The sequence below is a fragment of the Arachis hypogaea genome, chromosome 2, assembly GCF_003086295.3.
Source record: "Arachis hypogaea cultivar Tifrunner chromosome 2, arahy.Tifrunner.gnm2.J5K5, whole genome shotgun sequence".
NCBI classification, from domain to species: Eukaryota; Viridiplantae; Streptophyta; class Magnoliopsida; order Fabales; family Fabaceae; genus Arachis; species Arachis hypogaea.
Genome location: NC_092037.1, coordinates 75,146,655 through 75,165,863, shown reverse-complemented (window position 1 = coordinate 75,165,863; position 19,209 = coordinate 75,146,655). Strand labels below are relative to the sequence as shown.

General features: G+C 36.7%; 1 protein-coding gene and 1 non-coding gene across 2 annotated transcripts; one reads left to right on the top strand and one right to left on the bottom strand.

The window, feature by feature from the left end:
- The first annotated feature begins 2,757 nt into the window (after positions 1–2,757).
- Positions 2,758–2,864, top strand: LOC112765838 (small nucleolar RNA R71). Its single transcript, XR_003183937.1, has one exon. It is a non-coding gene; the product is annotated as a small nucleolar RNA R71 (small nucleolar RNA).
- A 7,046-nt stretch (positions 2,865–9,910) lies between these two features.
- LOC112742980 (uncharacterized) lies at positions 9,911–12,731 on the bottom strand. The gene has a single exon (XM_025792218.3). The coding sequence runs from the start codon at positions 12,322–12,324 to the stop codon at positions 10,204–10,206; it is 2,121 nt and encodes a 706-aa protein (XP_025648003.1). The 5' UTR covers positions 12,325–12,731; the 3' UTR covers positions 9,911–10,203.
- Between the last annotated feature and the right edge of the window lie 6,478 nt (positions 12,732–19,209).

Genomic DNA, 19,209 nt, shown 5'->3' with positions numbered 1-19,209 from the left:
TTCGAATCTCATGTCGGATCTCTGAATACTCATTCCTTTTGAGCATGAAAGGGACCTCAGGGATCACCTTCTTCTTGGCCACAACTTCACAGAAGTGGTCTTAATGGACCTTTGAAATGAATATCTCCATCTCTCATGACTCAGAGGTGGAAGCTTTTGCCTTTCTTTTCCTCTTTCTAGAGGTTTCTCTGGCCTTAGGTGCCATAAATGGTTATGAAAACACAAAAAGCAATGCTTTTTTCATACCAAACTTAAAAGGTTTGCTCGTCTTTGAGCAAAAGAAGAAAGAAAGACAGAGAAGAAGAAGAAATGGAGGAGATGTATAGTGGTGAGTGGTTCGGCCAAGGGGGGAAAGAAGTGTTTATGATGTGTAAAAATAAAGGAGGGGCGAGGGGTTTATATAGAAGTGGAGAGAGGGGTAGTTTTCGTGTATTAGGGTTGGGTTTGGGAGGGAAGTTTTTGAATTGTGAATGGTGGGATAGGTGGGGTTTTTGGGGAAGAGTGGGTGGATGTGAGTGGTAAAGAGGTGATAGGGGAGAGAGGTGGAGGTGATTGGTGAAGGGTATTTGGAGAAGGGTGTTATTGGAATGTGTGAAGAAGAGAGAGATTGAGTTGAGGTAGGTGGGGATCCTGTGGGGTCCACAGATCCTGAGGTGCCAAGGATTTCTCATCCCTGCACCATTCTGGCGTGTAAACGCCCCCTGAGTGCTAATCCTAGTGTTAAACGCCAGATTGCTTCCCATTTCTGGCATTTAACGCCAGCTTTTCTTCCCTTTCAACGCCAGTTTGGTGCCCTTTTCTGGCGTTAAACGCCAATCTGGTGCCCTTTTCTGGCGTTAAACGCCCAGAATGGTGCCAAACTAGGCGTTTAACGCCCATTTTGCTACCCTTACTGGCGTTTAAACGCTAGTAAGCTCCTCCTCCAAGGTGTGCTATTTTTAATGCTATTTTTGAGTTTGCTTTGATTTTTGCAGTTGTTTTTGTGACTCCACATGATCATCAACCTAAAGAAAATATAAAATAACAATGGAAAATGGAAATTTAACATAGATAAATAAAAATTGGGTTGCCTCCCAATAAGTGTTTCTTTAATGTTAATAGCTTGACAGTGAGCTTTCATGGAGCTTCACAGATATTCAGAGCATGGTTGGGGCCTCCCAACACCAAACTTAGAGTTTGAATGTGGGGGCTCTGTTTGACTCTGTATTGAGAGAAGCTTTTCATGCTTTTTCTCCATGTGTACAGAAGGAGATCCTTGAGCCTTAAACACAAGGTAGTCCTCATTCACTTGAAGGACCAACTCTCCTCTGTCAACATCAATCACAACTTTTGCTGTGGCTAGGAAGGGTCTGCCAAGGATGATGGATTCATCCTCATCCTTCCCAGTATCTAGGATTATGAAGTCAGCAGGGATGTAAAGGCCTTCAACCTTTACCATGACATCCTCTACAAGTCCATAAGCCTATTTTTTTATTTGTCTGCCATCTCTAGTGAGATTCTTGCAGCTTGTACCTCAAAGATTCCCAGTTTCTCCATTACAGAGAGTGGCATGAGGTTTATGCCTGACCCCAGGTCACACAGAGCCTTCTCAAAAGTCATGGTGCCTATGGTACAGGGTATTAAGAACCTTTCGGGATCCTCTTTCTTTTAAGATATCTTCACCTGAGCCAAGGCGTTTAGTTCATTAATGAGCAATGGAGGTTCATCTCCCCAAGACTCATTACCAAATAACCTGGCATTCAGCTTCATAATTGCTCCAAGGTACTTAGCAACTTGCTCTTTAGTAATATCTTCATCCACTTCAGAGGAAGAATATTCATCCGAGCTCATGAATGGCAGAAGTAGGTTCAATGGAATCTCTATGGTCTCTGTATGAGCCTCAGATTCCCTTAGTTCCTCAAAGGGGAACTCCTTTTCATTCAGAGGACATCCCATGAGGTTTTTCTCACTGGGAATCACATCCTCCTCACTCTCTCCAGGTTCGGCCATGTTGGTCATGGTTATGGCCTTGCACTCTCTCTTGGGATATTCTTCTGTATTACTTGGGAGAGTGCTAGGAGGAGTTTCAGTAACCTTTTTACTCAGCTGACCCACTTGTGCCTCCAAATTTCTAATGGAGGATCTTGTTTCATTCATGAAACTTAGTGTGGTCTTAGATAGATAAGAGACTATGTTTGCTAAGCTAGAGAGGCTCTGCTCAGAATTCTCTGTCTGTTGCTGAGAAGATGATGGGAAAGGTTTGCTATTGCCAAACCTGTTTCTCCCACTAGTATTGTTATTGAAGCCTTGTTGAGGGTTTTGTTGATCTTTCCATGAGAAATTTGGGTGATTCCTCCATGAAAAATTGTAGGTGTTTCCATAGGGTTCTCCTATATAATTCGCCTCTTCCATTGCAGGATTCTCAGGGTCATAAGCTTCTCCTTCAGAGGAGGCTTCTTTAGCATTGTTAGATGCAGCTTGCAATCCAGTCAGATTCTGAGAAATTATATTGACTTGCTGAGTCAATATTTTGTTCTGAGTCAATATGGCATTCAGAGTATCAATCTCAAGAACTCATTTCTTCTGAGTTGTCCCATTGTTCACAGGATTTCTTTCAGAAGTATACATGAACTAGTTATTTGCAACCATTTCAATGAGTTCCTGGGCTTCTGTAGGTGTTTTCTTTAGATGAATAGATCCGCCTGCAGAATGGTCCAATGACATCTTGGATAACTCAGACAGACAATCATAGAAGATACCTATGATGCTCCATTCTAAAAGCATGGCAGAGGGACACCTTCTGATCAATTTCTTGTATCCTTCCCAAGCTTCATAGAGGGATTCACCTTCCTTCTGTTGAAGGTTTGAACTTTCACTCTAAGCTTACTCATCTTTTGAGGTGGAAAGAATTTAGCTAAGAAGGCATTGACCAGCTTTTCCCAAGGGTTCAGGCTGTCTCTAGGTTATGAGTTTAACCATATACTAGCTCTGTCTCTTACAGCAAAAGGGAAAAGTATAAGCCTGTAGACTTTGGGATCAACTCCATTGGTCTTAACAGTGTCACAGATTTGCAAAAATTCAGCCAAGAACTGATGAGGATCTTCCAATGGAAGTCCATGAAACTTGCAATTCTGTTGCATCAGAGAAACTAATTGAGGCTTAAGCTCAAAGTTGTTTGCTCCAATAGCAGGAATAGAGATGCTTCTCCCATAGAAGTTGGAAGTTGGTGCAGTAAAGTCACCAAGCACCTTTCTTGCATTGTTGGCATTGTTGTTATTTTCGGCTGCAATGTCTTCTTCTTTTTCGAAAATTTCTGTCAGGTCCTCTCCAAAGAGTTATGCTTTAGCTTCTCTTAGCTTCCTCTTCAGAGTCCTTTCAGGTTCAGGATCAGCTTCAACAAGAATGTCTTTATCTTTGTTCCTACTCATATGAGAGATAAGAAAACAAAGAAAGTATGGAATCCTCTATGTCACAGTATAGAGATTTCTTGATGTGTCAGAGGAAAAGAAGATTAGAAAGATGAGGTAGAGAGAAGAATTTGAACTTATGGAGAGGGAGGGGGTCCGAATTATTAAGAGAGGAGGAGTGTTAGTGATTAAATAGAAAGAGATGAGAGAGGGAATTTTCGAAAAAAAATTTAAAATAAAATAGAATTAGATTTTAAAATAATTAGTTAATTAAAATTTTTTTTGAAAAAGTTGTTAATGGTTTTCGAAAATTAGAGAGAGAGAGAAGTAGTTAGGTGGTTTTGAAAAAGATAAGGAATAGTAAGTTTTGAAAAGATAAGAAGGTAGAAAAAGATTTTGAAATTAGAATTTTAAAAATATGTGATTTGAAAAAGATATGATTTAAAAAGATATGATTGAAAATATATGATTGAAGAAAATCTTATTTTAAAAAGATATGATTGAAAAGATATGGTTGAAAAAGATTTGATTTTTAAAATTGATGACTTGACTAACAAAAAACTGATAGATATGATTCTAAAATTCAAATATTGAACCTTTCTTAACAAGAAAGTAACAAACTTGAAATTTTTGAATCACAACATTAATTGTTAGCAAGGATTTTCGAAAATATTAAAAGAAAAAGGAAAAGATTTGATTTTGAAAAAGATATGATTGATAAGAGATGATATGAGAAAGATAAGATTTTGAAAAATTAGTTTTAAAACTTGAAAAATTGAAAAGATTTTAATTGAAAACAAACTACCTCCTTGGTTCTATCCTGGCGTTAAACGCCCAGAATGGTTTCCATTCTGGCGTTTAACGCCCACTTGTCTACCTCCTTGGGCGTTAAACGCCCAGCCAGGTACCCGGCGGGCGTTAAACGCCCAGCCAGGTTCCCTGGCTGGCGTTTAAACGCCAGAATTCCTTCTTCACCGGGCATTTTGAACGCCCAAATTTTTCTCTGTGATTCCTCTGCTGTATGTTCTGAATCTTCAATTCTCTGTATTATTGACTTGAAAAGACATAATTGTGAAATTTTTTTGAATTTTTAATGATGATGAGAGAAAAACAACAAAATAAAACTAATCATGAAAAACTAAGATCAAATAAATAATGCATGCAAGAACACTTTGAATGTCAAGATGAACATCAAGAACATATTTTTGAAAATTTATGAGAAAAGAAAAACATGCAAGACACCAAACTTAGAAATTTTCATACTAGAGACACTAACAAATTGAGAATGCACATGAGAAACAACAAAAGATACAAACAAGAGAATTTAATAATCAGACAAAGAAAATCATCAAGAACAACTTGAAGATCAATGAAGAATACAATGCATATATTTTCGAAAAATGCAAGAAAAATAGAAACATGCAATTGACACCAAACTTAAAAATTGACACTAGACTCAAACAAGAAACATAAAATATTTTTTTTTTATGATTTTATTAATTTTTTGTATTTTTTTCGAAAATTATTTTGAAAAAGAAAATAAGAAACTCAAAAATTTTTAATACGAATTCCAGGAATCATGCAATGTTAGTCTAAAGCTTCAGTCTAAAGAGATTAGACAGGGCTAAACAAGCTTCAACAGGACATTACATATAATAGCCAAATTGATGGGAATCAACTGGCTCTTGTGATGATAAAAGCATCATCTGAAACTCTAGAATTCATTCTTAAAAATTCTGAAGAAAAAAATAAAAAGAAAAAATACCTAATCTAAGCAACAAGGTGAACTGTCAGTTGTCCAAACTCGAACAATCCCCGGCAACGGTGCCAAAAACTTGGTACACGAAATCGTGATCTCACACACTTTCTTCACAACTCCGCGCAGGTGACCAGCAAGTGCACTGGGTCGTCCAAGTAATACCTTACGTGAGTAAGGGTCGATCCCACGGAGGTTGTCGGCTTGAAGCAAGCTAAAGTCATCTTGTAAATCTCAGTCAGGAAGATTCAAATAGTTATGGGGTTTTAATAATTAAAAGATGAACAAGACATAAAATAAGATAAAGATACTTATATAATTCATTGGTGGGAATTTCAGATAAGCATATGGAGATGCTTTTTTCCTTTTCAATCCCTGCTTTCCTACTGCCTTCATCCAGTCATGCATACTCCCTTCCATGGCAAGCTATATGTTGGGGGATCACCGTTGTCAATGGCTACCGTCCGTCTTCTCAGTGAAAATGGTCCAGCTACGGGTTACGTAGGGCTAATCATCTGTCGGTTCTCGATCGTGTTGGAATAAGATCTATTGATCCTTTTGCACACTATAACTGCGCCCAACAGTCACGAGTTTGAAGCTCATCACAGTCATCCCATCCCAGATCCTACTCGGAATACCACAGACAAGGTTTATACTTTTCGGATCTCAAGAATGCTGCCAATTGATTCTAGCTTATACCACGAAGATTCTGATCGCACGAAATGGAAGACTCTGTTGTTAGGAGAGGCAACCATGCATCGTAAACCAGGAGGCCAAGAGATACACACTCAAGCTATTGCAAATAGAACGGAAGTGGTTGTCAAGCACGCGTTCATAAGTGAGAATGATGATGAGTGTCACGGATCATCAACCTGATGAATGAGTATCTTAGAATAAGAATAAGCTTGAATTGAATAGAAGAACAATAGTACTTTGCATTAATTCATGAGGAACAGCAGAGCTCTACACCTTAATCTATGATGTGTAGAAACTCCACCGTTGAAAATACATAAGAACAAGGTCTAGGCATGGATGAATGGCCATGCCTCCCAAATACATGAAACAATTGAAAAAGGGTTCAAAGACCTGATCCCAAGATCAAAGATGATCAAAAGATGAAAATACAACAGTAAAAGGTCCTATTTATAGTGAACTAGTAACCTAGGATTTATAGAAATAAGTAAATGATGTAAAAATCCATTTTCGAGGCCCACTTGGTGTGTGCTTGGGCTGAGCATTGAAGATTTCACGTGCATAGGCTTCTCTTGGATTTAAACGCCAGCTCTGGTGCCAATTTGGGCGTTTAACTACAGCTTTTATGCCAGTTCTAGCATTTAACGCCAGAAAAGAGTCTCTGATCAGCGTTTTGATGCCAATTTGGGCCACCAAATCTCGGGCAAAGTATGAACTATTATATGTTTTTGGAAAGCCCAAGATGTCTACTTTCCAAATCAATTAAGAGCGTGCGAATTGGGCTTCTATAGCTCCAGAAAATCCATTTCGAGTGCAGGGAGGTCAGAATCCAATAGCATCTGTAGTCCTTTTTCAGCCTCTGAATTAGATTTTTGCTCAGGTCCCTCAATTTCAGCCAAAAATACCTGAAATCATAGAAAAACACACAAACTCATAGTAAAATCCAGAAATGTGATTTTTGCATAAAAACTAATAATTATATACTAAAAACTAACTAAATCATGCTAAAAACTACATAAAAACAATGCCAAAAAGCGTATAAATTATACGCTCATCAACAACCTAGATCAGAAGGATGAAAACTGAAAGCAACCACCATGCAGATCACCTTAGTGTTGGATCTTTCAATCTTCTTCATGCAACAAGCGAAGCAAATCACTCATCTCATTTAATAACGCAATAAAAACTTGCTAAAAGCAACGAAAAATTTATTCATCAAAAATTGTGTAAATTGTCTCACCAAAAGTGTTTAAATAGGCTCCTAACAAACTAAAAAAGATAAGATAAGATTTTGAAATGTAAATCAGATTTGATCTTTAATGGATTAGATCAGATTTGATTTAAATTTTAAATTTTAAAAAATACTACTAAGCAAATCAGAACTAAACAAATCTTCTAACAAACTCTAACCACAAACAAACTAAAACAAAGGCCTAAATTTTTGAAATTTAATGATAAATTATGCTTTTCACTGAATTTGGAAAGCATTATTGGGCTTCTTGCTGTCTTGACTTAGCCCAATGGGCCTTGCCCAGTTTTTCTTGGTTAGAACTTGTTGTAACTCCTTATGCATAAGTGCTGTCAAGTTTCGAAAGCTCTCTTTGAGTTTTTTTGCATGTGCTCTAGTGATGAGGTCCTCTGAAAGTGTGAAATTTGACAAACCCCATTTTTAGGGTTTATCTTGTATTGATTTTAGGGGATTTTATCACCTTTCACCCACATTTATTCAATAAAATAGCATGGTTTTGTATATTCTCCTTTAATTGTGCTTAAGAGTGAAAACATGCTTTTTAGACCTTAAAATAGCTAAATCTAATTCACCTTGATTCCATTAGATGCCTTGATATGTTTGTTAAGTGATTTAAGGTTTAGGAGGCAAAGATTGGATCAAGGGAATGAAGAAAGAAGCATGAAAAGTTGGAGAACTCATGAAGAAATGAAAGAACCGGAAAGCTGTCAAGCCGACCTCTTCGCACTTAAACGACCATAACTTGAGCTACAGAGGTCCAAATGATGCGGTTCGAGTTGGGTTAAAAATCTAACATCCGGGGCTTCGAAACGATATAAGATTTGCCATAGTTGCTACAAGTATGGTGGCGCGCACGCGCATAGTACACGCACGCGCCGTTGCTGCCACCTAGTCCACTTGAAGCAAAACGTGGCCAGCGATTTTGGAAGCCTTGTGGGCCCAATCCAACTCATTTCTGATGCTATTTAACCCAAGGAGTGAAGAGGGAAACACAAGTTAGTTACCATTAGTCATAGTTTACTTTTAGAAGTAGTTAGAACTAGTTTCTAGAGAGAGAAGCTCTCACTTCTCTCTAGAATTAGGATTAGGATTAGGTTTAGTTCTTAAATCTAGATTTAGATCCATCTTCTTCTACTTCTATCTTCTCAATTCCTTATAGTTACATTCCTTCTTCTCCTATTCTTTTGGTGTAATCTCTTTTATGTTGTTCTTATATTTTGTTGTAGATCTAGTATTGTTCCTTCTACTTTCTTTCAATTCAATTCAAGGTAATTCATAATAATTGTGTTTCTTTTGATTGTTATTGTTAACTTCTTTCAATAATTGTTGTTAGATTCTCTTCTTGTTGTCAAATTGCTTTGCTTTTATTTTGTACCTTCCAAGTGTTTGATGAAATGCTTGGTTGGATTTTAGTGTAGGTTTTGTTCCTCTTGGCCTAGGTAGAGTAATTAGTGACTCTTGAGTTATCTAATTCTTTTGTTGATTGATAATTAGAAGTTGCAAATTGATTTGAATGCCTCTAAAGCTAGTCTTTCCTTTAGGAGTTGATTAGGACTTGAGGAATCAAATTGATTCATCCACTTGACTTTCCTCCATGGTTAGAGGTTGACTAAGTGGGAGCAATGGATAATTTGCCATCACAATTGAGGAGGATAACTAGGATAGGACTTCTAGTTCTCATATCTTGCCAAGAGCTTTGCTAGTTGTTAGTTTATTTTCTTTGCCATTTATATTTCTTGTCTAAAATCTTAAAAACCCCAAATATAACTCACAACTAATAACAAGACACTTTATTGTAAATCCTAGGGAGAACGACCCGAGGTCTAATACTTCGGTTTATAAATTTTAGGGGTTTGTACTAGTGACAAACAACTTTTGTATGAAAGGATTATTGTTTGGTTTAGAAACTATACTTTACAACGAGATTTCATTAGTGAAATTCTAAACCGTCAAAAATCCGTTCGTCAAAATTCTCATTCTAACTTTTTGCCTTATAATGCCCCAGTTGTCTTTTCGAGCATGTATCAATAGCTTTGACTTTATTCTTCTGAGATGCATTATTTTCAGCTTTATGGTATCTCCAAGATCTATTGAATCAAGATAGATTTCTGCATCTAGTATCCATGATAAATAGTTATTTCTGGATATATCAAGAGTATTAAATTTAAGATGAGAGAACTTCGACATAATGAAAATTTGTTACCTGAGTCTTCCTGAAATTTGATCAGAATCTCGTGCTAATAATGTGTTGTAAAATAAATAAATAAGGAAAATGTACTAAATATAAAATAAAGATGTGTAAATAGAAGACTCTAATATTAATATAATTAACTCAATAAAGATTGTTCATATATTTATATGCAGTGACGTAAAGAGAGAGAGAGAGAAACTATTAGTAGTGTATAAAGAGAGAGGAGAATATTTTATTGCTATGTGTATTGTCAGAGGCTTAAACCTTTATTTATACATGCACAAAGCTTTAAATTCTTAAAATTTCAAACCTCATTAATTACACAATAAACATTCTTTCGTTAGAGAAACTGAGCTGCTTGAACATTAATGGAAATCCAACTGAGCTTCATCCTTATCACAACACGTACAATCGATTTTTGATTTCAGGCAACGTTACTTATTTCGAGTACCGAATCATTGCATTGTGTTTTTTATAATTTTTGTACCTCAATATTAAAATGCATAACACATATTTAAATTAGTAAATATTCTATTAATTACATATTTCGATAAATATTAAATTTATTTAATTTAAATAAAAAATTCTTAATTTTAATATATACTTAATATTTTTTATAATCAAACAAAATTTACTTTTTTTGGGATTTAATCATCACTGTTTATTTAACAAAATTCATACATTTTATACACGAGCATATTATACAAACTAAAAATTTCAATGGATACAATAATGCAATTCGTAAAATAATTATTGGATGGACTTATAATGCACATGACCATATTGTACAAAGTACAAACTAATCATTTCAATGCAATTCGTAAAATTATTATTGAATGATTATCACATACTATTATATTATTAAACCGAATGCGAGCTTTCAGATTCAAATCCTTTACGACAGGGGGAACCCCTAGCAGGTCACCCCTCAGTTGATCCAAAGTGGTTCTTGAAAAGCACCCATCAACACGTCACTATCATCTTCCTTCTCATCTTCAGAGCATAGCGCCAAAACCCCATCGTACCACGTCGGCGTCCCATTCTCATACGCATTACACGTCAGCCTCCTCAACCCACTCCCATCCAACCTCACCGCATACAAGTCCCCGTACGGCTGAAACTGGTTTGGTAACGACACCGCCTCCGCCGTCACGCCACCTATGTTAGCCGTGAACAGCAACCACTCTCCATTAGAGCTAAAGAACACGTGATTTAACCTCTCCCTCTCCGCCAATTCTCCCTTCGCCACTTCAACCCTCCGCAAACCACTACCATCGGGCTGCACCACATAAATTCCAAAAACCTCTGGATTCGTTGGATTATGCATGTTCGAAGAAAACGCAATTAGATCACCCTTCGGTGACCAACACGGCATCGTATCGATCCACGCTCCTTCCGTCAGCCTCCGTAAACCGCCGTTAAACTCGCCGTCAACAGCGTCAACTATGTATAAATTCTTGTGCCCTGATCTACCAGAACGAAACACGATGGATTTCCCGTCCGGAGAGCACGACGGGAAAGCGTTATTTCCGGTGCCGGATTTGGTCAGAATCTTCATCTTAGATGGAATCTCTTTTCGGTCATTGGTTAGATGGTCCAGCTCGAATTCTATCCGTGCGATTTCAACCGATTTCGAAACCGACTCGAAAATTGGACCCACGGAGGTGTATATAACGTGCTTCTCCGATGGGCTCCAAGAGTTGTAGAAGCACGTGCGTCCCTTCAGCAATGTCCAGCGCTTCGAACCATTGGATCTGATTATCTTGACGCCGCCGTTACCGTCAAAATCGTGATTGAAAGCAATGAAATCACCACATGGGGAAAAGATGGGGAACGAACCGTTTAGTCTCAGTAACTGTAGGTTCTGAATTGGAGACTGAACAGGATCAAGATGCGGGTACGTGGACTCGCCCTGAGTTGGGTCGCCTCTGAATCGGTGGTACCCAAGGTACCGTGAGTTGCGAGATACGAAAGGATTGTAATGGTGGAAACTTGGATTTATTGTTTCCGTGACTGGTTGGAACGATTGCAATTCAAGATCAAATATCTCAATGTGGCGAAAACTGCTCCCTGGCCGGCGAGTTGCGACGGCGATACGCTTTCCATCGTGCATTGCCGCCGGCGTGAAGCAGTGTACTCCTGCCGGCGTGATCCGAACCGGCGGGTCCGTTCGGCATAGCTCCGAATCGAATAAATCAACCCGGAAAATGCTCCACCAGCCATCCTCTGCAATTCTATGGAAGAATATCGTGTTGTCTTGTGACCAAGTCGGCCATCCGCCACGCTCACTCACGACGACGCGATTCTCAGGTTCGGACTCAGAGAAAACAACGATTTCCGTTTCAAGCTCTCGGAAATCGCCGCGCCACAGTCCGGAGCCGTGGGAAGCGACGGCCATGAATTTCCCGGTGAGTGACACGGCAGGGCTGTAATCAACCACACCTTTAGGTGTAATCCTAGTCACTACTCCATCGACGCTGTCTACGGCGGTGGAATAAACGGCATTCCAGCTCTTGAAAACAGTTTCAGGTTCGGGTGGCTCGTGGGTCGAAACGAAGTAGAGTTTGCCGTTCTTAATAGTTGGTCGATCGTGGAAGAGGCTATTAGGGACGAAGGGCAAAGGTTGGGGTTTATCTTCGGGTCGGGTTAGGTAAAACCGGGGCGACCCTGTTCGTTCTGAGACGAAGACGACACTGTCGTTTTCCTCAATAAACTGGGCGTTGAAGTTTATTGAGACACCGTCCGTGAGTCGGCGGTCAGCGAAGGCAGCAGTGTGGTGGTTGTGGAGGTCGACTGAGAAAATGTCGAAGCCGTATTGGGGTCTCCCAACGGTGTTGAAAACGATGGTTCCGGATGGTTGCGACATCGTTGATTTAGAGTGAGAGTTGGAGAGTTGGTAAGTGTTACTAAGAGTGATGGGTGAACACGATGAGGATATAGTGGTACGGTTCTTATTAATAGGGAAGAGGAGCTGTGACTGTGAGTGTGGAATATAAAATTGTGGGGGTGCTGGTCTCTTGCGCAAGGCATGACGTAGACTAGTCAACATTTTATCTGGTTTAGTTACTTTGTTGACACGGAGTGGAAGTGTGGAACAAGAACAACAGAAAGCAAAACAGAATCTTTATTTCGTTTCGATAGACGCTCTTGTACACACCACCCGTGCGACGCAAGGCTAAATATTTCTTTGGCCAAATATGTTGTGTCTTTAGTGTTACTTAACAGGTGGAATGCATTCGTTTATTGACGAATTATTGGGGAATATTATATTCAAAACTTATGTTTGATTCATGGAATTGTCTAGGGTGAGAAAACTCAATTCTGGTCAATATTTAAAATTAATGGTCCTTTTTGTATTCGTACGATGAAGTTTTTTTATAGAAAATTTTGTTCCAATATTTTTTATATTTGTAATTCATACCAAATGGATTAGATAATAAATCAGTGAGTTAGCTTTGTTAATTATAAATGACGTTGGATTAGATAAATGATCTCTTATTTAAACTTTTATTTAAAAATAAACTGAGATGAGACTATGATACTGGATATAACATAATTGGAAAAGACCAATATAGTGGGTTTTATGAGATAAGAAAAGTCCAATATTAATACTTTGTTTGATTGAGATTTGATGGACATAACAATGTTAAATCTTTTTAGAGTAGACATTGAGTCGTATATCACATACAGATGACAATAATATGAAGAAACTTTGACATAAAATAATAATGAATATAACAATAATATTAATAATTCAATAATAATGAATAACTCTAAACCTAGTAACATGTTTGGCTTGCATGAATCCTCTTTGATTGAAATAGAATTATCAATGTAAGGCTCTAAACAAATTATTATAATTAGTATAAATTTATATGATTTATAGATTAGATATATAATCAATTATATGTATTTAATTATTTAAAAATTTGAAATAAATAATTCTATTACATAATATTATTATTTTTTTGTTTATCTAATGAGTATATTTGAATTGGGTCTAATTATAAGAATAAAATTAATTTTAAGTATAAATAGGATAAATAAAAATAAAAACTAGTGTAATAGATTATTCAATATATAAAATATCAATATGATTTTTGTGACAAGTAGTATTCAAGCACAAATTATATATTACTATTATACAAAAAAGTGCTATTTAAATTATAAAATTGTGTGTCATTAATACATGAAAGAAGCTATTTTAATTATAATTCACTTATGCAATGTAATTTTAATTTGCAATTGGATATATTGAAAAAGTAAAAAAACTGAAAAAGTTGGGGGATAAATTAGATATATAAATATAATAGAGATTTATTTGTGTAGAGGATGAATGATCATTTTAGTGGTCAAATGAGTCATATATGCAAAGAGGTCTGCTACACATATAAGTTTTTTGGCTTACAAGTCTTATAAGTTCAATAAAACACACACATTATACTTAATTAACGCATTACACACTTCCACATTTAAGAGTAAATAAAATGCAGTTATTCAACAACTTCCTATTTCCAAAGCGCGCTACTCACTATGCATTATGAACGACTCTTCTTCTTCTTCCTCCATGAAAATAATTTTCTTGCCAAATTTGAAGATAATGGAACTTCAGAAATACACCCAAACGATTACAGAAATACACCCCAACGATTACAGAAAGACACCCAAAGGATTACAGAAATACACCTAAACAGTTACAGGAATTCACCCAAATGACTATAGAAATACACGCAAAGAATTACAAAAATACACCCAAAGGATTTAAGAAATACACCCAAAATTTGTTGAAGTGCACCTTATGCATATTTCAGTACTCTTTCTCTTTCTCCTCCTCATCTTCTACTGCTTCTTCTTCAAAAAATGATTTCAGAACTTGATGTAAAAAAAATGGAAACCGAGAATAACGAAAAAAGAAAACAGAGAGAAAAGCACGTAAATGAAGAAGAAGAACAGAAAGAGGAAGAAGAACGTGCAGCAAGAAGAAGAAGAAGGAGAAAGAGAAGGCAAGAAATGAAAAAAAAAAAAAAGAAGAAGAGGAAGAGGAAGAGGAAGAGGAATGTGCAAGAAGAAGAAGAACGAGAAAGAGAAAGCAAGAAACGAAAGAAAAGAAGAAGAAGAAGAGGAAGAGGAAGAAGAACGTGCAGCAAGAAGAAGAAGAAGGAGAAAGAGAAGGCAAGAAACGAAAGAAAAGAAGAAGAAGAACGTAGACCTTGTATCGCGTTTTTGAGGTTTATTCGTTAATTAACTTGTAAAGCATACAAGTCCTAATGACTTGTATGCGGAGCTTTTCTCATGTGCAAATGAGTAAAAAAATCTCTCTAATTCTAGATTGATTTAATATCAAAAGATTCTTAAAATCAAAAATTGCATAAAGATCCTGATTCTTTAAAGACTTTAATATTCTTTCACCACTATAAAACTCTTCTTTATTCACAGAGTTGTCGAGTAAAAGTTGCTGATTGAATATTAAAATTTTAGTTTCATGTTTGAATATTAAAATTTTAGTTAGATGATGGCTTTGCATCTATATTTCTGGGATTAACTTTATTAACTAATCAATTATGATATTAATTAATGGTAACTACCCAGTATATGGATGGCAAAAAAAATCTAATAAAAAAACACTCAATTCAGACTTTATCCATTTTTACAAAGAACAAGGTGATTACAGTAAAAAAAATAGATACTTCGACCTTCAATATTTTTATTTTGGAATAATATGATCTTTATATTAAAAAAATCCGTTAAATAGTAACGATAATTATTTTTGTAGGGATTTTATTTGTATTTTGTGGAGAGTTTTAGACCTCCCACAAAGTTCTTTTCAGTAATATGATCAACTATACCACTTTTTTCATCTTCATATTACAACATTTTAGAGCTGAGACAACATTTAAAAAGTGTTGTCTAAAAGTTAATAAAAGGTTGTCTTTTATCTATAACAATGTTTTGGGACTTGAGACTTTTTGGGGGCCTTGCAGATGCGATCGTTACCTTAGGTCAAGGCAATACTTTTTTGCTTCAAAAGCAACGCTTCTATAGACAACTCTTCAAAAATGTTGATAACTCTTCAAAAACGTTGATTATTCTTTAAAATAGACAACTCTTCTAAACTGTTATAGGCAACACTTTACACCTATTCTTTTAGCGGTCATACTTCAGCTACAAGCAAAAATCATTGCCCTTTTTTTCTGAGTATGCAACATGTTGAAGTGTTGCCTATTGTTTAGAATATATAACATGTTGAAATGTTGCCTATTTATTTAAATTTACAACCTGCTAAAGTGTTACCTGTCAAGTTTATATGTAACCCTTGGAAGCATTGCCTATTCTTCTAATTATACAACCATATAAGTATTGCCTCTAAACTAAAATATGCAACCATTGAAAGGTTATATTTTTTGCTAAAAAATAAGGATTATTTTTGTATTGAAAATACAAAAAGAGACATGTATAATCATTTAATTATTAAATAAATTTGTACACAATAAAATTCAAAAATAAAGAGATAAAACCCCAGCTGAAATTCTTAAGAATTATAAGGACTTGAGACAAGGCATAATTACCCAAATAAATAAATAAATAAAACTCCTACAATTGCACAAATTCAGAGTTTCAGACAGCAAAAGATTTTTGCTTAAGTTACAAAGTTCCCTTGAGTTGAGTCCTTGCCACATATGACTATCTATGGTTACACATATGCAAAATGCATTATAATGCATATAATTTGAATTTAGTTCAGCTGTGAGCAATAACTAAAGACTCAATTAATAGTAATTAGTGTAAGATGCATAGATCAGTTTCTGAATCTACACATCTTTGTACATCAATGGAAAGAAGCCTGGAAACCCCTTAAGTTCAGATATCATATTCCCTAACTCAATCTCTACAACTCCCCTTCATCTGTCTTCAACCCAAAGTATTTGCGCTTTTTGCCATCATCAAGCAGATGTCTCCCTGGTCATACTAGTAATAAGTCTCAACAAATATCTAGCACAACATCTGCAAATTCAAGATTACAAAGAATTTAGTATCTATTTATGATTAGGATTATCCCCATATATAAGAAAACAATGTTGTGACTTGTGAAGCCAAATGTAGCTTACTCTTTTTCTTTTTGGTAATGGTTCCTACAACATGTTTGCTCTTCATTTTCAGCAAACCATGATGAACTGATACAGATAAAGAATTGGTGCACGAAACTGGCTCCGCACGTTTCGCACAGATAGACTGACAAGTATACCAAGTCGTCCAAGTAATACCTCAAGTGAGTGAGGGTCGATCCCACAGAGATTTTTGGTTTCAGCAAGCAGTGGTTATCTTGCAGATCTTAGTTAGGCGGATAGAAATTATAGTTTGTCACGGAAAACACATAAAATAGAATAAATAAATAAAATGTTACTAGATAGGTGGGAAATCAATGGTATGAGAATGATTGAGGCTTCGGAGATGCTTTATCTTTTTGGATTAACTTTTCTTACTGTCTATTTTAATAACCTTCTGATTCATTCAATGGCAGCCGTAAGTGATTAACTCATGCTCTCTCATCAAGTTAACCTCTTCCACTACAGCAATCCACCATGTTGTAAGTGACTCATGTCCTCTTATCAAGCCACCTCTAGATTTCTCACTGTTGCAGAAGATCAAGTTCTAAGCAATCCACTCCCTTTCATGACCCTACTCAAGGTGCCGCAGACAAGGCAGATCTTTCGAATCAGGAAACGCTGCTTCTCAAACTCTAGCCTTAGCGCGACAGAAAGCTCACTTACTAATGAGCGGATAAATTATACGCTTTTTGGTAGTATTTTCACATAGTTTTTAGCATGTTTTACTCAATTTTTATTATATTTTTATTAGTTTTTATGCAAAAATCACATTTCTGGACTTTACTATGAGTTTGTATATTTTTCTGTGATTTCAGGTATTTTCTGGCTTAAATTGAGGGACCTGAGCAAAAATCTGATTCAGATGCTGAAAAAAACTGAAGATGCTGTTGGATTCTGACCTCCCTGCACTCGAAGTCGATTTTCTGGAGCTACAGAAGCCCAATTGGCTCGCTCTTAATTGTGTTGGAAAGTAGACATCTTGGGCTTTCCAGAAATGTATAATAGTTCATACTTTGCTTGATATTTGATGGCCCAAACTAGCGTCAAAACGCCCACCAAAGACCCTTTTCCGGCATAAAATGCCAGAATTGGCATCAAAGCTGGAGTTAAACGCCCAAACTGGCACCAAAACTGGCATCTAGACTCCAAGAACGTTCTGTGCACGTGAAAACTAGGAAGCTCAGCCCAAACACATACCAAGTGGGCCCCAAAAGTGGATTTCTACACTATTTGCACCTAGTTACTCATTCTCTGTAAACCTAGGTTACTAGTTTAATATAAAAACTACTTTTAGAGATTTACTTTGTACCTCATGACATTTTTGACAAACCTCAGTGTATCTTTGACGGCATGAGTCTCTAAACCCCATGGTTGGGGGTGAGGAGCTCTACTGTACCTCGATGACTTAATGCAATTACTACTGTTTCTATTCAATCACGCTTATTTCTGTTCTAAGATATTCACTGATGAGCGGATAATTTATACGCTTTTTGACATTGTTTTTAGTATGGTTTTAGTATATTTTAGTTAGTTTTTATTATATTTTTATTATTTTTTAGTCAAAATTCACTTTTCTGGACTTTACCATGAGTTTGTGTGTTTTTCTAAGATTTCAGGTATTTTCTGGCTGAAATTGAGGGTCCTGAGCAAAAATCTGATTCAGAGGCTGAAAAGGACTGTAGATGCTGTTGGATTCTGACCTCCCTGCACTCGAAGTCGATTTTCTGGAGCTACAGAAGCCTAATTGGCTCGCTCTTAATTGCGTTGGAAAGTAGACATCTTGGGCTTTCCAGCAATGTATAATAGTTTATACTTTGCTCGATATTTGATGGCCCAAACTAGCGTCAAAACGCCCACCAAAGACCCTTTTCCGGCGTAAAATGCCAGAATTGGCATCAAAGCTGGAGTTAAACGCCCAAACTGGCACCAAAACTGGCATCTAGACTCCAAGAACGTTTTGTGCACGTGAAAACTAGGAAGCTCAGCCCAAACACATATCAAGTGGGCCCCAGAAGTGGATTTCTGCACTATCTGCACCTAGTTACTCATTCTCTGTAAACCTAGGTTACTAGTTTAGTATAAAAACTACTTTTAGAGATTTACTTTGTACCTCATGACATTTTTGACAAACCTCAGTGTATCTTTGACGGCATGAGTCTCTAAACCCCATGGTTGGGGGTGAGGAGCTCCGCTGTACCTCGATGACTTAATGCAATTACTACTGTTTCTATTCAATCATGCTTGTTTCTGTTCTAAGATATTCACTGATGAGCGGATAATTTATACGCTTTTTGGCATTGTTTTTAGTATGTTTTTAGTATATTTTAGTTAGTTTTTATTATATTTTTATTAGTTTTTAGTCAAAATTCACTTTTCTAGACTTTACCATGAGTTTGTGTGTTTTTCTGAGATTTCAGGTATTTTCTGGCTGAAATTGAGGGTCCTGAGCAAAAATCTAATTCAGAGGCTGAAAAGGACTGCAGATGCTGTTGGATTCTGACCTCCCTGCACTCAAAGTGGATTTTCTGGAGCTACAGAAGCCCAATTGGCGCTCTCTCAATGGCGTTGGAAAGTAAACATATTGGGCTTTCCAGCAATGTATAATAGTCCATACTTTGCCCGAGATTTGATGGCCCAAACCGGCATTGCAAATCAGCTTCAGAATTCCCAGCGTTTAACGCCGAAACTGGCATAAAAATTGGAGTTAAACGCCCAAACTGGCATAAAGGCTGGTGTTTAACTCCAGAAAAAGTCTCTACACATGAAAGCTTCAATGCTCAGCCCAAGCACACACTAAGTGGACCCCGGAAGTAGATTTTTACGTCATT

Excerpts from the sequence above, each read along its gene's own strand:
- LOC112742980 (XM_025792218.3), bottom strand. The coding sequence starts at position 12,324 with ATGTTGACTAGTCTACGTCATGCCTTGCGCAAGAGACCAGCACCCCCA.